This window comes from Gossypium hirsutum, chromosome A07 (genome assembly GCF_007990345.1).
Source record: "Gossypium hirsutum isolate 1008001.06 chromosome A07, Gossypium_hirsutum_v2.1, whole genome shotgun sequence".
NCBI classification, from domain to species: Eukaryota; Viridiplantae; Streptophyta; class Magnoliopsida; order Malvales; family Malvaceae; genus Gossypium; species Gossypium hirsutum.
The window spans coordinates 31,306,574-31,328,312 of NC_053430.1; the positions used below are offsets into that span (position 1 = coordinate 31,306,574).

General features: G+C 33.5%; 2 protein-coding genes across 2 annotated transcripts; one reads left to right on the forward strand and one right to left on the reverse strand.

Moving 5' to 3' along the window:
* The first annotated feature begins 13,222 nt into the window (after positions 1 to 13,222).
* Positions 13,223 to 13,945, forward strand: LOC107952937 (arabinogalactan protein 20). Its single transcript, XM_016888144.2, has 2 exons — positions 13,223 to 13,626; positions 13,745 to 13,945. The coding sequence occupies exons 1-2, from the start codon at positions 13,503 to 13,505 to the stop codon at positions 13,846 to 13,848; spliced, it is 228 nt and encodes a 75-aa protein (XP_016743633.1). The 5' UTR covers positions 13,223 to 13,502; the 3' UTR covers positions 13,849 to 13,945.
* Positions 13,946 to 15,339: 1,394 nt separating this feature from the next.
* Positions 15,340 to 16,944, reverse strand: LOC107952936 (uncharacterized). Its single transcript, XM_016888143.2, has 2 exons — positions 16,397 to 16,944; positions 15,340 to 15,980 (listed from the first exon to the last, which is right to left on the reverse strand). Exons 1-2 carry the CDS (start codon positions 16,643 to 16,645, stop codon positions 15,486 to 15,488), a joined length of 744 nt encoding a protein of 247 aa, XP_016743632.1. The 5' UTR covers positions 16,646 to 16,944; the 3' UTR covers positions 15,340 to 15,485.
* Between the last annotated feature and the right edge of the window lie 4,795 nt (positions 16,945 to 21,739).

Here is a 21,739-nt window from a genome sequence, read left to right on the forward strand (position 1 = left end):
GCTGAGTTTTTATGGAAGAAAATGAGTCTTGGCTGTCTTATAACCAACTTTTGTGAAATGTGTTAGCATGAAAACACCTAAAAGGACTATTTTGCATAAGTTGTAAAATAGATGATAAGTGTGTGAAATAGTGGAAATTTGGAGTTGCTATAAGAGTATAAAGGGTTCGGATAGGCATAAGGTGTGAGGTGTGGAGAAATTCGATAAAAATCGATTTTCGGGCTTAGGGGTAAAATTGTCACTTTGTAAAAGTTTAGGGGCAAATTGGTTATTTTGCCCAATTATGTATGGTAGAGTGCCTAGATTGATAAGGTGACTAAATAAGTGCATTTTTTTTATTTTAAATCAAGAAATACCTAATCCAAATCTAGACCGAGGAAAAGCCAAGCAAATCGACTAAATCGACTAGTCGTCACATTTTGTAATCCAAGGTAAGTTGTATGTAAATAATACAACTACATTGATAATGTATGTGATTGAATTGTACTTGAAATTATTATAGCATGAATTTCTTGATTGTGGAAATGAGATAATGTGATGAGAATAGATATAGTAGAATTCTTGAATGAACCTCAAGAAATAAATCGGATATTCATGCTATGACATTTGGGTCACTTGTGTGAGCTAGTGTAAGACATGTCTAGGACATGCATCGGCCACATTATGAGAGCCAGTGTAAGACCATGTCTAGGACATGGCATCGGCATTGAGACGAGCGCTAGTATAAGACATGTTTGGGACATGCATCGGCTTCTAGAAGTAAGCCAGTGTAAGACATGTCTGGGACATGCATTGGCTACGAGATGTGTCAGTGTAAGACCATGTCTGGGACTTAGCATCAGTACAGATATACTAGAGCTTGTGTAAGACTATGTGTGGGACATGACATCAGCACCTGATCCCATGTTTGAGGCTAAATGAATATCCAATAAAGTTCTAAATGGTTCAACGGTGAAAGCATGATTTCAAGTTAACAAGGAAAGTATAACCGTGTTGTGAGTGGTACACGTACCTATATGGTATGTATGAACTGTGAGCTTGATATATACTATATAAGGTGTATTGAATATTGATGAGTAATTTGTGCTTAGGCCATTTGTGTATTATGATACTTGTTGATGGATGGTAAAGTTATGTTGTATATTTATTTATGTGCAACTTACTAAACTTTATGCTTACTCCCTCTCCTTTTTCATTTTCTTATAGTGTCGCTTATCTAGCTCAAGGGTCAATGGAAGTCAGAGATATTGATCACACTATCAATCAAAGCTTTCGGTATAGTTTGATTTATATTTTTTGAGTATGGCATGTATAGGGAACTAGACTTGTGTTTTGAGTCATTGAGAGTTGGTCAAATGTATTGGCTTGAATTGGAAACCCTTCATTTTGTATTAAGCCTTGAATGATGGTTATTATTCATTTTGATTTATAGGCAAAGATGTTATTTTCATGGATGAGTAAAATGCACTAATGGAATGTTGTTTATTATGGCTGATTTGGATGCATGAGATAGCTTTGTATTGGTTTTGGTTGCTTATGTGTAGGTTGTGTATATAAGGATGGCAATAAGGCTTGGTAAATAGCCTTATATTGTTCACACGGGTAGACACACGGGCGTGTGTCTAGACCGTGTGCGACACACGGCTTGCCCTATGGGCCTGTGGTCCGGCCGTGTGTCCCCTGTACGTAAAAATTTCAAGTCAGTATGCATGATAATAAGCACACGGGTAGAGACACGACCGTGTCTCAGCTGTGTGATGGACACGGCCTAGCACACGGGCATGTGCCTTAGTTGTGTGACATTTTAGGGATGCTGACGTTAGAAACAGAATGTCTATTTTTTTGCACACGGGTTAGGACACGGGCGTGTCATGGCCGTGTGAAAGACACGACTGTGTGAAAGACACGGGCGTGTGCTAGGCCGTGAGAAAACCCCTATAGGTGTGCATTTAAAATTATTTCCACACAAGTGGAGGACATGTGCCTATCCCTGTATTTCTTGGGCCGTGTGAGCCACACGGGCCATCACACGACCATGTCAAAATGGCCACACGGGCATGTTGCCCTTCCACACGGGCATGTGCCTTGTTTCAAAGTCAAATTTTCTATAGATGGTTTAAGGACCTGGGTTGATCCCAAATAGTTTCAATGGTCGATTTGGAGTTCATAGGCCCATAATAATAAGTTTTAAGTTGAAATTGAAAAAGTTCTAATTTGGATCAAGTCTCGGTGACTTAGGGAATGTTGTGTGCATGAGATCGAGTTAAGTAATGCCTCGTATTTCGCTCCGACGTGGATTACAGGTATGGGGTGTTATAGGGTCCATAAATTTTAACGTTTAAATAGTTAATTAAGTAAAAAGAACTAAACTGTAAAATATAAAAAAACTAATCACTACTTGCTTAAATGTGTCAATTCGTTAAAGAAACATTATGTATTTAGGCCCTTTTTATGGTAGTGGATGATTTATGCTTGGTTAATAAAGAAGTTTTTAAGTGTTATTAATGACAATTTGGTAATTAAGTTAATAAAACATAAACAAATGAAAATAAACAAACCATTATCAAATTCTTTGAGCTATTTCTAAATTGAAGAACCAAAATTGGCCATGGGAAGAGCTTGAGCGTTCAGTGGTTTTAGATGCTTGCAAGTGAGTAATTTTGACTTCCGTTTTTAGTAATTTTTATGTTTTTGATATTGTTGTGGCTTAATCTAGCCAATCTAGGGACTAATTCGTAAAAATTTAAAAATTTTGAATTATGTCATTGATGAATTGGTGATGCTTTGAAGTTTTATGAGAGATTTATAAGCTTGATAGTTAAATAGGACAATTTTGTAATGTGGTTTTGGTTAATTTTTAAGTTAAAGGACTAAATTGCTAAAACAGTAAAGTTATTGTAAAAATATGATGAATATAGGTTGTATGGGAATTATAGAAAATTTGGCTGGCCTTGTTTGGATAAAATTATGGTTGAATTGAAAGTTTCGGATTTAGGGGCTAAATTGAATAAAAGGTAAAATTTTAGGGTAAAAGTATAAAATGATAATAAAAGGGGTTTATATGCATAAGTTGAATCGGTTAAATTGTTTTAAATGGATTAATTGAATGAAAATTATTATTTATGTTGAGAAATGATATGATCGAAATCGAATTGTGGAAAAGCTAAATTAACGGATTAGTCGTCAGTCTTGTTTTTGCAATCGTTTTTGTCTAGGTAAGTTCGTAAATTAATTTAATTTAATTTAATTTCTATTTTGGTAATTTAGTATATATATGTGATGATAACCGAGTTCCTCAATTGAAATACGGGTAAGACAATAGTTGAAAGACGTTATGACATCACTATTCAAAAGAGTAAGACCATAGCTAAAAGATGCAATGGCATCACGATTCAAACGTGTAAAATCATAATTGAAAAACATTATGACACTATACTAAAAATGAATAAGACCGTAGTTGAAAGACACTATGGCATCATGTTGGAAATAAATAAAACCGTGGTTGAAATATGCTATGGCATCCTTGAACAATTGTTTATCAGGTAATATGCATCGGATGATAAATGTGTTATATGATATAAACATGAGATGGATTATTGAATTGCAATTGTTAATTATGAACATTATATGACATGATATGATTTAAGTTTTTATATGAGTAAAATGAAAAGAATATATGCATTAGCTACATGGAATTAAACATTAAAAGGAGAAATTAGACATGATACATTAAAATGGAATGTGATTTACCATTTGAATATGAGATAAGAATTGATTGGTAAATATGTTATTTGAATGTTTTTGCTATAGTAGACTCAAGTTTCAAGAATATAAGTGAACTCACTAACTTGTGAGATTTGTTCTGTATATAGGAAATGAATGAATTCATAAGCGTGTTAATGAAATTATGCATGAATTGTACAAAATGGTTCAAATTCAGTAAGTTTAAATTCCCATTATATACGAGCTTACTAAGCTTTGATTTGCTTACGTTTGTTGTTTTATTTCATTGTAGATTATAGGAAAGCTCGATCAATTGGAATCAAGTTGAAGCACATTTACACTATTCATCCTTGATCACGGTAGAAGATTTGATCATTTTGACGTTGGGTTATAAATGACATGTATTAGGAGTCTTTTGGTTAATTTTGTTCATGTTGATAATGTTTGAATTTTTGGTTTAGGAAATTTTTGGGGTTATGTATATATGTTTGGTGTCTTTGGTTAATGGTTGTGATTATAAATGTTTTTGGTCATTTGGTTTATGCTTTATGAACATAATTTGAATTTTGGTAAGATTGAATGTGAATGGATTAAATGAAAAGATAAGTTTGGCATGTGTTTAATGTATGGACTTATGAACTTTGAATGCAAATTAGTTTGGTATGAAATATGATTTTGGTTTGATATTTGAATTGTGGTGTCAATAAGGGCACATTGGTTAGGCATTTAGGTTGTATGTTTTGTATGTTTTGGTATGTTTTAAGCTTGTTTGAATGTGTTTTGAAGGTATATAAATGTTTGGTGTTGGTTTGGCTTGGCAGATAATAAATGAGTAATATTTTGGCTTGTTTTAGATGTCATTTTAGGTGCACATGGCTCGGGACACGGGCTATCACACGGCCTCTGCACATGGCGGTGTGCCTTATTGGTTTTAGGTGCAAGATTTTTCACACGACATCAGCCTATTACGCGACTTGACAACATGAGCATGTAGAGTAGCCACACAGGCATGTGGCGTAGCCACACAGCCATGTTTGTTGCCACATAGGTTGCTCTCTTTCACATGGCGTAGCCATATAGCTGTGTGACCTGTGTTTTCAAATTTTCAAATTTTTTCTATAATTTTCTGTTTTGTTTCAAATTTGTCCCTAATTGTTTCTAAATTACTTTTAAGGCTCTGTAAGTTTGATTTAAGGCTCGTAAATGTATTTATACTATGAATGATATTTAGAACTGAATATTGGTTATTTAATTTAATAAATGAATGCTTAATGATGTTAATGGTTTTGACATGTTTCGTAATATTCCGTAACCTTAATCCGACGATGGAGACGAGTTAGGGGTGCTGTATAGATTTAAGATCATGTTTACAAATATAAATGTGTTCAAAAAATTTAAATTTCACATGCACCGAATACATCACTTGGGGCTAATTTGTTATTCCATCAAGGTGGAGAATGATAGTTTTAGGTGCACAATTAAATGTGCAAGGAAAGGGCTATTTAGGTACCAAATTACTTGTATGTCTTTTCAATTTTGAATGGCTTGCATCGTTAGATCTACGAGGAAAAGGATGAGAGAGGGTTTTATTTATGGTTGTATGTGTTGGAGGTTGATTTTTCATTTTCCATTGTATCTTTTTTTTGTGCATATATTGGAAGAGTATGGAATTTCTCTCAACCAATTATTTTACAACTTATGATGGGTTATAATGGCGTTCTTGCTCGACTATTGCAAAAATATTGAGCATGTTCTGCTTGATGTGTTTAGGTATTTGTAAAAAATGGTGACAATACCAGGTAGTACTTTGAAAAAAAGAGAAATCTCCATTTGAGCAAAAATAAGTTTATCTATACAGAAAGAAAGTTAGAATAAGGCTTTAGCTTGTTGTTTTAGAAGAGAGCAAACTAAAGGCACAAAAACTAAAAACGGAGAAGGATGATGAAAATTCATTAACAAGCAGTGCTTATATACATGACTCAAGCTAACAAACTCTAATAAATTCAGCTTCTTACTCGTACTAACAAGCTAACAAACTTAGCTTCCTACTCTTATTAACAAGCTAACAATCTCTTTAGAAACTAAGACTTTGACTAAGATTATTTTAATGACAAAAATACTTTATAGCCCTTGAGACACTATCATTCTTTTCCTAACTCAAGTGTTGTAGGCACCAAGTTAGCTCTTAAGAAATTTAAATTGACTAACATGGAAAGACTTAGAAAAAATATTTGTCATCTAGTCTTTTGATCTTCAATAAACCAGCTTCATTTCACTTGTCTTATACACTTCCCTCAGTATATAAACTTGACTTTAAAATGCTTTGTTCTTCCATGAAATACTAGATTAAGTGAAATAGCTAGAGTAGCTTGATTATCCATAAACATCTCTATACTTTCCTTTTGCTTCAAATGTAGATCATCCATTAGCTTCTTTTACCATAAGGTTTGATTCACAGTAGTTATAGCTCCAATGAATTCAAATTCTACAGTTGATTGAAACACCATCTCTTGCTTTTTTGAATACCAATAGAAGTAACTTGGCCCAAATGTGAAGTAATAGCCTAAAGTGCTTTTCATATCATCTAGTGATCTTGCCCAATCACTATTAGAATAACTTCAACTTGAACTTTTCAACTTTGCTAAAACTGATTCCATATATAAGTGTCCCTTTCAAGTATCATAATACCATATTTGCAGCAATCATACGAATTTCACTTGCACAATGGAGAAATTTGTACAAAACACTTACGATGTACATTATGTTTGGTCTAGTTGATGTGAGGTACATGAGACACCCAACAAGACTCATGTACAGATTCTCAACTGTAGGATCTGCACCATCTATCTTCTGAAGCTTTTGTTTCTAATTCATCAGAGTGCTCACACTCTTGTACTCCTCCATATTGAACCTTTTCAGAATCCCCTTCATATACTTCTTCTAGCAGAGAAACACCTCATTTTGACCCTGCTTGATCTCTATTTCCCAAAAGTAATGCATCTCACCAATATTAGTCATCTCAAATACCTTCATCATATCCTTCTTGAATGTAATATGAGTTACATCACTTCCTGTCACCAACATGTCATATGCATAAAGAGATACAATAACTAGATCTACTTCTAACTTATTTACATAGAGAATGGATTCACCCAGGCTCTTCATAAAGCTTAAGTTCAGCAAATACTCATCCATCTTGTTGTATCATGCTCTGGAAGATTGTTTCAACCAATAGAAAACCTTCCTTAAAAAATAAGCCTTTCTTCTTGACCTAGTATGATGAAGCCCTTTGGTTGTTCAATATAGATTTCTTCCTACATTACTTCATTCAGGAATGCTGACTTCTTATCCTACTGATAGACTATCCAACCTTGTTGAGCTGGCACACCCAGAAGCATTCTAATTGTGTCCATCCTTGTCATAGGAGAAAAAGTTTTAAAAAAATGAACTTCCCAAACTTGTGCATTTCCTTTAGCCACCAACTTGGCCTTGTACTTGTTTACAGAGCCATCAGGATTAAGTTTGATCTTGAAAACCCACTTCATTGCAATCACCTTTCTATTTGTAGGCCTCTCAATTAGCTCCTATGTTTGTTTTTTCTCCATCATACCCAACTTTTCCTTCATTGCCTCTATTCATTCCTAATCGTTTTGGCTTCCTCATACCCTGCAAGTTCAAGAAAAACCACACTACACCTTTGATAAGCTTCACTCGATGATCTTGTACCTCTAACTAGTGTATCATCCCTTAGTTCATTAGTATTGAGAGAAAATCTTGCTTATTTTATTTTTCAACACTTGTCCAGTCCCACTACTCATCTTCTAGGAATTGAACATCTTTAAAACCTTTGTAGGCAGTTTATTCAACAAAAATACAACTGTGTTAGCTGTCTCAGCCCAGAACTCCTTAAGTAGGGACTTCTCATGCAACATGCACCTAGTCTCTCCACAATAGTTTTATTTTTCCTCTCACTAACTTCATTCTATTGTGAAGAGTAAGGAGCGGTGAGTTGATGCTCTATCCCAGCCTCCTCATAGAAAGCATTGAACCTTTGTTAAGATATATTTAGTCTCATTATCATATTTGACAATCTGGATTTTATAGCCACTTTTATTCTCAACCTATCTCTTATACTTTGAAAAAACTTCAGTAGCCTTAGACTTTTGCTTCATAACGTAAATCCAACACATTATGGTAAAATCATCAATGAAGATAATGAAATACATGTTCTCATTCAATGAAAGGGTTGCATGTGGACCACATAGATTAATGTGGATCAGCTTCAACTTCTTTTTGGCCTTCCAAGTTGAGTTTTTGAAAGACAACCTTGTTTGCTTGCCAGTCAAGCAAGCTTTGCACCTCAAGTTCAACTCTTACAAAATTGGTATCCCAATTGACATCTTATTCTTCTACATGAATTGTAGACCTTTGTGATGAAAGTGACTAACCTCTTATGCCATAATTCAGAGTCACTGACCTGACACTTGAATGCCACGTGCTCATCATCGAGTGAATTCAATAAGAAACTTTTCTTCTGCATCTTGATTCTAAATAATTCATTGCCACTAGAGTGAAGGATTAAACACTTTCCCTCTTTAAACATTACCTTGAATCTCTTCTTTACCAATTTCCCTACATTCACCAAGTTTTGATCAATCTCAGGTACAAACAAAACATTTGATATAAACTTAGTTCTAGCACAACTCTTTATTGCCACTATGACTTTTCCCTTTACTTCTAGGTACTCTTCATTTCCTATCCCAACTCTCGACTTTAATGACCTGTTTAAGCAGCTTTTCATCATAAGTCATGTGATTGGTGCAAGCACTATCAACTAACCAACTATCACATGGAGTGTTTGATGAGAAGCAAGAGGCAACAAACAACTGGTTCTCTTCTTCTTTTACTGCAGCATTATTATTGATTTCTTGTTTCCTTGCAAAACCTCTCAACATGCCCCATTAAGTTTTACCTTTTACACTTCACATCTAGCCTTCTTTATTACTTGAAATGGGGATGGTTCTGCTGTACCACTACCTTTTGCAACAGCTTCTGAACCACTACTGCCACCACTCTTCTTCCTTTCCACTTTTTGTCCTTTCCTCCTTCACCCTATTACATCTTAGCCTTCAATGCTCCTTATATGCTTTTTTTCTACTCATTAGCCTCATCTGCTCTTGCACTTGTAAAGTACTAACAAACTCCACTACTCTCAACTGATTCAAGTCCTTAGTATTCTCCAAAGAAGCAATTGTTGCTTCATACTTCTCAGTCACATAAACTAGTATTTTTTGCACCAGTCCACTATCAAAGAGATCAGTCTTGAGAACCCTTACCATGTTAGCATATCTATTAGCTTAGCTGAGTTTTCTTTGATTGACTCAGATTCCTTCTTATGTAGCCTTTTGAATTCCTTGATCAAGTTCAACACCTTCATGCTCTTGATCCTCTCATCTCCTTAATACTTAGCCTTGAAGTAGTCCCATATACCCTTTGCTGATCTAAAGACCATAATTCTATTGAAGATGACTAGTGAAACAGTAGCATAAAGGCAAGCCTTTGCCTTTGCTTTCCTGATGACTCCCTCCTTATACAATTTAATCTAGTTCATAGTTGGATTGTTAGGAAGTGGAGCCACCTCATAGTCTTGCTTGACAACTTCCCAATAATCATAACTCCCGGTGTATGCTTGCATTGTAACACCCTTAACCTGTATCCATCGCCAAAATAGGGTTACGAGGCATTACCGAACATATCGAAACAATTCGCATTCATTTCATAATTAATATAGCATCAAAGTCACACATCATTATAGAGTCCTTTACGTAAGTCAATGAGACTTTAAACATACATTAGAAAAGGGTCGGGTCTAAACTGAGCTCATACAAAATTTTTTAAAACTTAAACATTTTTTAAAGTTATAAAGGTCACACACCCGTGTGAGCTGGCCGTGTACCTCACACGACATTAGACAGGCCCGTGTGCCTAAGCCGTGGTAAAAAGGGCATACATACTGACTTGTCCACAAGGCCACAAGACACATCCGTGTGCCAGGCCATGTGAAAATTAGGGAGGCTACTGACTTGGGTCACACGGTCGATACACGCCCATATGCCAGCCTGTATGCCATACACGACCGGTAAACACGCCCGTGTGTCTAGGCCGTGTCAAAACTGTATGGTGTAATGACTTTAAATCATAGGGCACCCCAGGGGACACATGGCCGTGTAACATAACCGTGTGTCGCACACGGCTGAGACACACACCCGTGTCTCTGCCCGTGTGGACAAAAATAGGCTATTTGCAAAGCCAAATTTCGACCCAAAAAGGGTCATCCCTACAAGCATAAAACAAAGCACATTTTATACCAAATTCTCAACCAATTCACAACCAAAACATACACCATTCATGCCATGCCATCATTAATAAATTTCATGCTTGTCATCCATACCAAATCATGCCAAATCATAAGCTATAATCATACCAAGACATTTGTTCCATAATCTTAATACACTTCATTCATTCTCATAGCATCATTATACCATTACCTCAAATAAACACATACCAAAGTCTTACCAAATTGATCATTACTATTGGCCATTCATGAACACCTCATATTGACATAATTGTTTCACATAGTTACAATCCATACTTCATTCTTATACACAACCAAAGCCAAGCCATATCACATGGCTAGATATTCACATCACAAAACATACCAAAATAACTCTAGCCTATACATGCCATATACCATATATATAACTCTCAAAATGGTACCAAAATAGATGTCCGATAGTGTGAATAAGTCGCTGACGATTCCTGAATCTGAGCTAGCTTTATAACACTGTAAAACAGAGAACATTTCACACAGTAAGCTTAAAAGCTTAGTAAGTTCGTAGCAAATATAATCAACAGTTTATATAATACGAAACATCATCTAATAATCACTTAGTAGTTCACAAATCATCTATCAATTCTATTCCATCAAACTTAACATGTTCATACAAGTTTATCAAGCTTCATACACATAATATCATCTACCACATAGGTATCGTACATACCTGATCTTTCCCGTATTTATTCATTTCATTCTCACCTCCCATTCAAATACATTAATTTGTTCTGAAGTCTTTCCATACTTTAAGAATTCGCACACTTAGTGCATTAATGATTAGCCGAAGCTATAACAATCTCGCACGCTTAGTGCCACCTCAACTAACTGAAGCTATCTCAGTATTGCACACTTAGTGCTTCATATAGCCAAAACTATTCCAATTCGTACACTTAGTGCTATTTATAGCCGAAACTATTTTGAATCGCACACTTAGTGCCGAACATGGTCAATTTATCATCGTGTTCAAAGCATAATCAAATATATACAATTTATGCATTATTAAAGTATTAAAACTTAAATTGTAACATCATTTATCATGTACAAACTTACCTCGTACTCGAAATTGACAATTTGGATCGTTTACTCGATAACCTTCGATTTCCCTCGATCTAAATCCGAATTCCTCTTTTCTTGATCTATATGTATTCAAAATTAACCCTTTTATTCAAAAACTCATTCAATTCAATCCATATATACATATTTAGGGCATTTTGTAAATTAGCCCTCGTATTTTCACATTTTAACTATTTAGTCCCTAATTCATAAAATCACAAAATACACAAAATTTCTTTAGACATATGCTTGGCCGCATTTTCTCCTAACTCATATAAGCCTACATATTTCATTTATTTCACATTTTAGTCCCTCAAAATATCATTTTTGCAATTTAGCCCTAATTATTCAAATTCATCAAAAATTCAAAGACAAAACATATTTATCTATTACATATATTTCATTTTTCATCATTTAACAACACAAAGCTCACAATTTCATCAATGGATCAACTCAAAATCATCAAAAAAATCAGAAATTGAGACATGGGCTTGATAAATTACTAAACAACGATCACAAAAACGTAGAAATTATCAAAAACCGAATCAAAACCATAACTTAATCAAGTGATCAAAGTGCTGAACCCTAGAAAGCTTTTTCTTTGATATTTTTGGCAAGAACAAACAAATAATGAACTAATTTCATGCTTTGTTTTATTAATCTAATAACATTAATATACATTTTACTAAAATAGCCTTATTATTATCATTTAAATTCCACTAACCCTTGGCATATATGTCCATTCATAAATTCAATGGTATAATTGTATCATAAGGACCCCACAAATATAAAGACATAGCAATTTGGCACTTTACCAAATAGAACACATCTTTTGCATTTTACGTGATTAGGTCATTTTATTAAATTAAGCACACAAATGATAAAATTAACATACGAAACTTTCACACATGCTTAAACACATACTGTAAACACAGAAAATATTATTAAAATATTTTTCTGACTTGGATATGTGGTCCCGAAATTACTATTTCGACTAGGGCCTAAACTAGGCTGTTACATGATAGTTCTCTCTATCAAACACATGTGGTGCTAAGACAGACAAGTTGCTTGATTCTAACTCTTTTATTTTTCTCAATTCCGCACAAGTGTATCTCTCAATTTTTCTCTCAGGATTCTCATAGGGCTTCTCTCAAGTCCCTCAAGAAAAAAAGAGGCTCTCAATACCAATGTTGTTTCAACAGAGAGCTAACTAAAACTAATAAACTCTAACAAATTCAGCTTCCTATTCATTAACCAAGCAATGATTATATACATAACTCAAGCTAACAAACTCTAACAAATTCAACCTCTTACTCGTACTAACAAGCTAACAAGCTAACAAGCTAACAAACTTAACTTCTTACTCCTACTAACAAGCTAATAATCTCCCTAAAAACTAAGACCCTGACTAAGACTATCTTAATGACAAAAAAGACTTTGCAACCCTTAAGACACCAACATAACTTCACATGAAATGAATGATTCCATCATCAAAGCAACATAATAGGAAATCTCCTTTGGATGAGGAGATGTCGGTGAAATAGTTCGAATGTTGCTAAAAGAAGAGTAATGTATATATTGATAATGCTAGTAACGTCAAGGCATTGTTCTCTTTGGATGCCAGTGAAGAGTGACACTATATATTCTCAATGTTTTGTTCCCTCGACTCTAAAAAAAGTACGAAATTATTTAATAATTAATGAACAGATGAAATTCATGATACCATGTGGAATGTTAAATTTTATATTCAAAACCCAATCAAATTATCATCAAAATAAAAGCCAAACATAACTACTATTTAACTGAAAATCTCGATTCCATTCTAGTTCAAAATTGGAATAATATATTCCCATTTAATTTCAAATCAGATTTGGATAATAATAATAATAATAATAATAATAATAATAATAAACCATTGTATGGATTCAATCAGTTTTCAGTAATTTCATAAGGTTTTAAAAAATATACATATAATATCATGTTTTAAAAAAGAAAATGTAAAAAAAGCATGAACAACATAACCAGTCTCAACAAGAATACAGAAAATCCAGATATCACGTGACCTTGGAATCAACAATTCAATATTTAACCTAATAAAGATAATCAATCTGACCCACTCCTCCCAAATCATCCACATTTTCAATTTATTATTAACCTTCCTTTTAAATGCAGACTTGCTTCTCTCTTGGAATTCATCTACTGCTCAACTCTTCCTTTCTTTCTAGCCTTTCTTCAACTTCATATTTGCATTTGAAGCTCTTCCTTTCTCCACTGCTACTTGTTATGCACTGGGCTTTCTTCAGATTCGTTAGTCCTGAAAAGAAAACCTACAATGACGACGATTTCTTCCAGTACATTCCTGGGTGTTGCGGTTATCTTTGGTCTTGTTTTTGCTAGTATGTCACCCTATGTTGAGGCACAGTCTGCGTCTCCAGCTCCTTCTCCCACTAGTGATGGTAATTTCCTTCATTATTAGATCTGTTTTCTTTGCTTCCTTTCTGTTTTATGCCCAAGAGAAGGTTCTCATTTTTAGATCTGTGGTAGTAATATCGGAAAATGCTTGAATTTGAGCAGGAACTTCAATAGACCAAGGGATTGCTTACGTGCTTATGGTGGTGGCACTTGTGCTCACATACCTCATCCACCCTTTAGACTCATCTTCCTACACCTTCTTCTAAATCATTGTTTACAACAATTGAATGATTTATTTAGGTCAGGCTACTTGTAAACCAAATTGCTTTGTTGATAATATCTATTAAAATCGCTTTCTTTTTCTGGGTGATGGGTTTATTAATAATGTTTCCTGTTATTTATTATGATTATAATTTTGCTTCTTCTTCTACTTGATTACTTTACTTCCTCTTTTTACTCTTGGAAATGAAGAGTAAATCGCAACACTGAGTCGGGACTTCCCAAAAATCATGTTGGGTGAACAGTCCCTTTGTCCTTCCATCCTTGTTTCAAATTGACTGAATTCCCTCTTTGTCTCTACCTCATAAAGCAAAAGATTGACCTGCAACGAACACAAATATAGTAGGATGGCTAAAGCTATGTTGTTTTAGGTAGGACCTAGGAAACATTCTTCGTACTAAATTTAGTCATTCACACTAGAAGCTTTCTATTAGAGGTGAGATCAGGTCCATTACTTTTCAATACATTAGTCATCATCACTATTTATACGTTTAGAATTCATCCATGTATCATGTAAGTCATACTTATGGATATGGTGATTAAACTTGTATTGATTAGTAATGGTGGGAGCTTTAAGCATTTTACAGCGACTAGAGCAAATCAGGAATGTACCCTTCAAGGAAAAGGAATTTCCTGCAAAGTGGCAGGATCTTTATGGAAATCAGGAAAGAAAAAATTAGTGCCAAGATGCAGTCATCCAAAGCATAAATATATTGTTTGATCACTTACCCTCTTCCAGTCTCGTATTTATGTAGCAACTACTCACTGCTCTGCATATAATCCTCGCCAACTAGTTAGGTCACATCGTGTGTTTATGTGTACGATATTCATTGAAGCTTGGCTAGAAAGTGGAGGCTTCTTTCTGCTGCTGCCGGCTCTTAACAACTTCTAGGCGACAGGTACTGCTGCAATGCTTCCTGCCACAAAAACATTCCTGAAACCAGCATCAAACATATCTGAAAATAAACCATTATACCTCTTGAGATTAGATTAAGGAACTGAAGTCTCACTGTCCAAAGTGTTGCTCAAAAGATTGCACAAGGAACATCACAAGCAAGTCCAATTCATAAGATAAAGAATATGTCAGCAACAATGAGCGTCTCACTATGCTTAATAATTCTTGGTTTTACAAGCGGCGGTATAGAGTTTCTGCCCGCAAGAGTATACTTGCCAGTTCAGCAGAATAACAAGTTGAAGAAACTTAAAAACATGCAATATGCCTGCAACTAATGAGGTCAAGGTTGGAGAATTATTAGTTGTGAATTCTTCCATTGAAAAAGCTAAAAACAAGAGGAAAAAAAAAAGTCATAACAAGGCATGTGTGGGTGCCAACCTGATTCACAACAAAAAGAACAAATATTTAACACAGGGAATAATCTAATGACGAAAGGAAACCAATAAAATCGATGTGGACCCTGTTAGTTAAAAAGCATGTTTGGTATGGAACAGAAGTTCAACTACTCGAGTCCGAATATAAATACAGCTAAAAATGATTTCCAGTACCAAGCTCATCATGTTTTTTTACATGTACATGGTCCTTGAATGGACTATATATCATTATAAAAAAAATAGTGAAGAAATTGAGCTGTAATTCATCTTATATTAATGATGAATGATGTAACAATCATCCCCTGCCACAAAACACGTCCAAAGGCATCTTTGAGATAGTCAACAAAGTATCTAATTTTTCTGCTGCTTTTTCTTTTGAATACGTAGCTGAAACAATGGTTTTTCTTTGTGAATTACTATAAGGTTGTTGCTTGGAGTGATAAAACTTGATGGTAGACGAAAGGCTGGCTGATATCAGAATTAAATTGACTGCAATTCCAACAGCATTCTGCCACTTCCAGGGTCTGAATAAAACTCTGATGCAGCAAATGAGGAAACCAGATATCCTTCTCCTCGAGCTTTCACCTTCATTTTTCTTAACACTTTCTTCCACATCCCTGTCAATTGAGGTTTTATTCTCATGATCATTGCCAAAGCAAGCACTTAACTCTTTCACAACATCCAGGGGTCTTCCTTCATATTGTGTCACTTGTTTTATGAGACATGATCTGGTTTGCTCCAATCGACTAAGGGCCAATTGCCTATCTTTCAGCTGCCAAGACTGCAATTTCTGCATGTAGATATATATCAACATAAATTTTCCAGGGAGGCCTAATGCTAAGATAATAAAAAACTGCAAATGCGAATCAAATTAAGGCAAAAACCTCTAAAAGTCGGGTGGAATATTCTAATTATACTCGATAGGTTTCGACACTAATTAAGATTATCAATCAAAAGGTAACAGAATTCATAATTCCATTAAAAACAAGAGTCCAAAAAGAAGAGCTTTTGAAACAGGTAATCTGAATTGTTTATTAATCATTTTTTTATCAAAGGAATCAAATATTGAGAACCAATATCTGATCTGAATATATTAGATCTCATGAAACAATGTTGAGATTAAGACAAGCAATCTTACTATTCGGATCTAAAAGGAGTTGAGCTGAGAGTGTTGGGAAATAAAAGAGAAGACAGAAAGTAAATTACCTGCAAATGCAAAAGCGTGTTCTCAACTTGGTTGAGTGAATCTCTGATGGCAATCAACCTCTTCCTTTCCAGAAATGGGGTCTGCCCAATATCACAATAGCGACCATGGTCTGAACAATACCTGCAGAAGCTGATACTGTCGTCGATTTCATGGTTCAACCTGTCGTGCAAAGCCCATGCCCTCTCAATGAGACTCGGCAGTTTTTTGTTATTCAACTCCATTGGTTGGAAAACATAGCCCACCACCATTCAAGACCTTCCTGTGTTATAACTTTTTAAACTTCATCATTTGCACTTTATTCTCTTGTTTTTGCTTCTTTCTACAAATTACTCTTGGCTGTGGAAGAAGAAAGTTTGAGGAACTATTTGGAATGGTATAGAATGGAAGGTAGGCCTCTCCTTTTTTAATTGTGTTTGGACAACATCATTTTAGTTTCTTTCACTTTTTTTGTTTTTTTTTTTGGGGTGTGTGTGTGTGGGGGTATGTTTGCTTTAAAGGAAAGTTTTGGTTGGAATTGAAACTGAGACGCTTAGCTGTTGAGTACCCCACAGTCTCATATTGCATGCCATACATACATTGCCATGTGCAATCCATTATCCCATCCAAGGCTGAAGCAAGCAAAAGAAAGAAGAAATTGAAAGTACTAGTGAAGCAACAGCATGCCATCGTCCCTCATCATACAAAATGTTTAAAACCATGGTTATGATATTATCAGAAACTCAAAAGCCCAAAGCTCCCATGTGACGTGAATAGTTATGATGCCGTAAAAGTCGATAACAAAATCAGGTTCTTTTTCAGTTACCATATAATGATGATGGGCCAGGATTAGTTGGGCTACAAATCCTTAAACGTGGTTAGCACAAACCCAGCTCACCTTCTTTAGTTTATTTGATTGCCTTTTAGCTGTCTATGAGCTCTCTAAATCAATGGCATTATTGATTTGGTGATGATTTAATGGTTTGGCTCTTTGCAGAAGCAAAAAGACATGAAAATTGCAATGACTAAGGAGTCAGCCAGCCGCCTTACTTAATATGATAATCTGCTCATTGACACATCCAAATTCAACTAATCATATTAACCCATTTCTTACCCTACCCCCATCATCCCTTATTAAGTGTCATCATTTAGACTTCACCAAACTTAGTAATTTCATTTGTCGATCTTCAAAATAACAGACCACAACTTGATTCAACTTTAATTACCCATAATAACATATGAAATATGTACGATATTAATAAAAAGATTAAAATATCTCAAATAATATATCTTATTTTAAATACATAACTCATATTCTTCATAATTTTTCTTATTAAATTTGTAATCGATTGACTCATGACACGAACTTAATTAAAGACTTAAATAATAATAATATAGATATATAGAAATAATAATTAATTTTTATTTTTTAAATGTTTTAATAAATTTCATCCCTAGGTAATTTTTTATATTACTTTTATTATTTATTACAAATTATATATATATGGATATACATGAAAATTAAATTAAATTAATATTATCATTTGACAATATTATTAGATTGTCTTCTAAATAGACTTATCCATAAGTCGGGCCACCCGACTCAGCCTGAAGGCCCGTTCGAAAAGTGAGAGGATTTGATTAAAATATAAGCTTGAAAAATAATCTTGGGCAAAAAAATAAGTCCCATTTAGAAAATGGATCGGGCCTTGGGTAAGCCTTTTTTTCCCAAGCCGGCCTGAATATGCAACAAAAAAAATTGCTATTTTTTTGTTGTTTTCTTGCTTTTTTATTATTTTTTCTTTTTTTTTCACTATTTTGCTACTATTTTATTGTTATTATTTGGATATTGTATAACTCTTGGTTTATTGTTAATTTTGTTACTACTTTAGAGGTATTTGCTTGTTAAGTTGCACGTATCTCAGTATTATTTAAATATATATATTTTAATTCATTTTCAATTTGTTCGGCAACATTTATTTTAATTTTTTAGTATTTTTTATGTATTATATATATTTAAAAATTATATAAAAAAATTAATATCGGTGAGCCAACCTAGGCCCGAGCTTTAATATTTTTATCTGGGCTGAGTTTGGAAAAAATTTTAGGCTTATTTTTTGGGCTGGGCCCAAGCCTAACAAACTGGCCTAAAATTTTGGTTGGATCTAGCTCGACCCATGAACACATCTACTTCCATATTATCATAAATTAAATTATTTTTAATAATTTTAGTTGGACTAAATAAAAAATTATTAAATATTTTAATGCATATATATATTAAATAATTATAGTTTTTAATATAAAAATTTAAATATTCAAATTAAGTAATCATTTTATGTACTTTTTTCAAAAAAAAAATGGCATATATTTCCAAACATTTAGCATAAAAGTTAAGAAATTAGAAATCTGTTGTTTCAAAGTATTTATTTTAGTGACCATAAGTTATTGTAAGAAATATATTTTGTAGTTTTTGTAAACGCTTAATATATTTGGCATAGATTTATATTAATTTTAATTAATTAATCATTTGTATCATATAAATTTTTATGTCACATTTATTTTATTTTTCATCATATTATGTTTTAGTTAATAACTTGAGTTATATAAATTTTGAGGTATTAATGTAATCCTTCATATTTTTGTTATTTTTGTTGTATAATAGCTATTTATTATAATAGCTGTCAATAATATTTTTTTCAACTCGAATATTAGGTTTTATGTTGTATTTTAATTAATATTAGGTTTTATGTTGTATTTTAATTAATAATTTAAATTATATAGATTTTGAGGCATTAATTTATTCTTTTTTATTTTTTTATCATATATTAGTAGAGATAAATCTCAAAATTACAAGTGAAATTTGATTCAATTTGCAATACAATAAATCAACTTTAATTTGGTACAATTATACATATGAAATTAATTTTGATTCAATCATATACAATAACTTTTTTTATTTTTAGTCAACTATACACATTTTAAAAAATAAATTTATTTATTTATTTTTCTATTAGATAACTATAATTGTTCATATATGCAATACGCAAACATAAAATAATACTATATTGATAAAGGTGTTAGTAATTTGTGAAAATTAAAGCCTTTATTCATGATTTGGCCCTTGAATTATATCACTTTTCTCACTTTGGTATCTATTTTTTTTTGGCCAACTTTAGTACTTCAAGTTTAATTTCATCCACCGGTTTAGCCTTAAAAAACCAAGAGAACATGCGGGCCTACTAAAATGCGCCACGTGACAGTTTTTTACCTATGTCAACATGATAATGCATGATAACATGTTAAATTTGCATGATTTTTTGTGTTTAAATCGGTTAATTCTTCAATTGATTCATGCTAAATTAGTGATTTTATGTTTTAATCCTGTTAGGAATGCAATTGGGATGCTATGAGTAAAAAGCGAGCAGAAAAAGACTAATTTGCAACACAACCAATAAAGTGGGGCCGAATCAAAAACTTGGAAATAGTCAAGTACTTATCAGATTTCTTTTAACCTTGTAAAAGCTAAAATTAGAAGAAAACTTGATTTTATTTGTATTTAATTCTAATTTTGTGTAGTGAGTAGTTAGGCCAACTTTTGTAAATCATTTGTATATAAATAGGACATTTGTGGTAGCTTGAAAATAGACTAGAAACTGATTGGATTTAATGCAATTATCTATTTTATTACTTTTGTTAAAAACGCATGTAGCTTATTCTTTTCATTCTACCATTTTTGTTTCAATAGCTTTCTATTTCTTTATTGGCTTAATTGTTTTCCAAGTCCCTTTTCTTTTCCAACAATCTACATTACGATTTAATCCTTTGACATAAACCAACAAAAGCATGATTAAATTCATGCTTCACTAAATTCTAACTTAGCTTTAAGCCGGTGTTTTTTTTGGTTAAGAATCATGAGATACGTATCCATACTAAAAATCATTCCAACAGGTATTTACTATTTTTCCTAAATATAGGGATTGACAAATTCATCCCTTAAAGTTAACTCGATTTCAAATCAAAAAGCGCATAGGGTTGGAGTCGTGTTTGCAGAAAGTTGGGGAAATAAGTCAGTCGTGTTGTATTCAGAACTCTAAGAACAAATCAAGGGAGATAGTGATCAGGTTTAAATGTCTTGCGCAGTAGAGACCGTTAATCCAAGTTGGGTTTTTCAGAATGCAAGGCTGCCGGAATCTTGAATCGGGAACACGTCTATTGCTGTTAGATAATTGATAAGGGTTGGTTTGCAGGTTGTACCGGGACCAACTACGAGAGGAAGAATTGACTGTTAGGACGTTCTTAGCTGCTATAACCAGGTTATTGTTTGGGGGAGAAGACTAATTTTCGAGGATCGATTCAGAGATCATAATTCACCGAGTCTAGGGCTAGGCTTACTTTTTTTATTATCAAAATTCAAAATTCATTTCTAATTTAATTTTTTCTGATTTGCTTAATTATTTATTTTATCTCTATTATTTCATTTCTAGACATTGCCAACTCCCCTAGTTTATTTAATTTATTTTTAGTAGGTCCGTTTGGAGTCGTGGGCACGACTTTTGCACTATTATTAGATCGACCTAAATTTTGTTCATAAGAAAAACACAGAAGTTGATCATAACATCCAATCCCTGTGGACTAGACGCTACTTCTCTTTACTACTGTTTAGAGTTCTTTTCTTGTAAGAATTATTTTTATTTGGTGGTTTTGACACCCATAAATGCATGCACATGCTTTAAATTTATCTTCCTTGAAGAAGACCAAGGCAAAACCAAAAATGGAAAGTTTTAAAGAAAATTTTTTGAAAATGAAAATTTTTGAATTTGATGAAAATCAAGCATTTGACATGCTCAACTCCGTATAATGAGCTCGAGTAGCTAACTCTTCAAACATATTTGGCTTGATGCTTTGAAGAATGTAGTGTAATCCTTAATTCATTCTTTAGATGCACATATCAAGGGTTGAAGATTTTGACAACCTTTCTTTGCAATTCAAATTCAGATTCCTCTAGCGATGGATGTAGTCAATGATATCTTTCTACTGTTGTGCACCAATAAGCTTGATCATGCTAACAATGCAACCAATGTTGTAGAACTTGTTGAGAAATTCACATTCGAGTTATTCTTAGCTATCAGTAGTTCTTGAGTCAAGGTCAATGTACCAACCAAAGGTATTTCCTTTTAACAATTAGACAATTTGCTTCACCATGAAACCCCTATCAATTCCAGCGTTATTGCATGTCTCCATGAAATTAGCAATATGTTGGTATGGATTCCCTTTGCCATCAAAATTATTGGAATGTTGGAGGTTGATAGATTGTTGACATTCTGAGACGATTAATCCTATAGCAGTATAGCTTAGCATAAGTATAT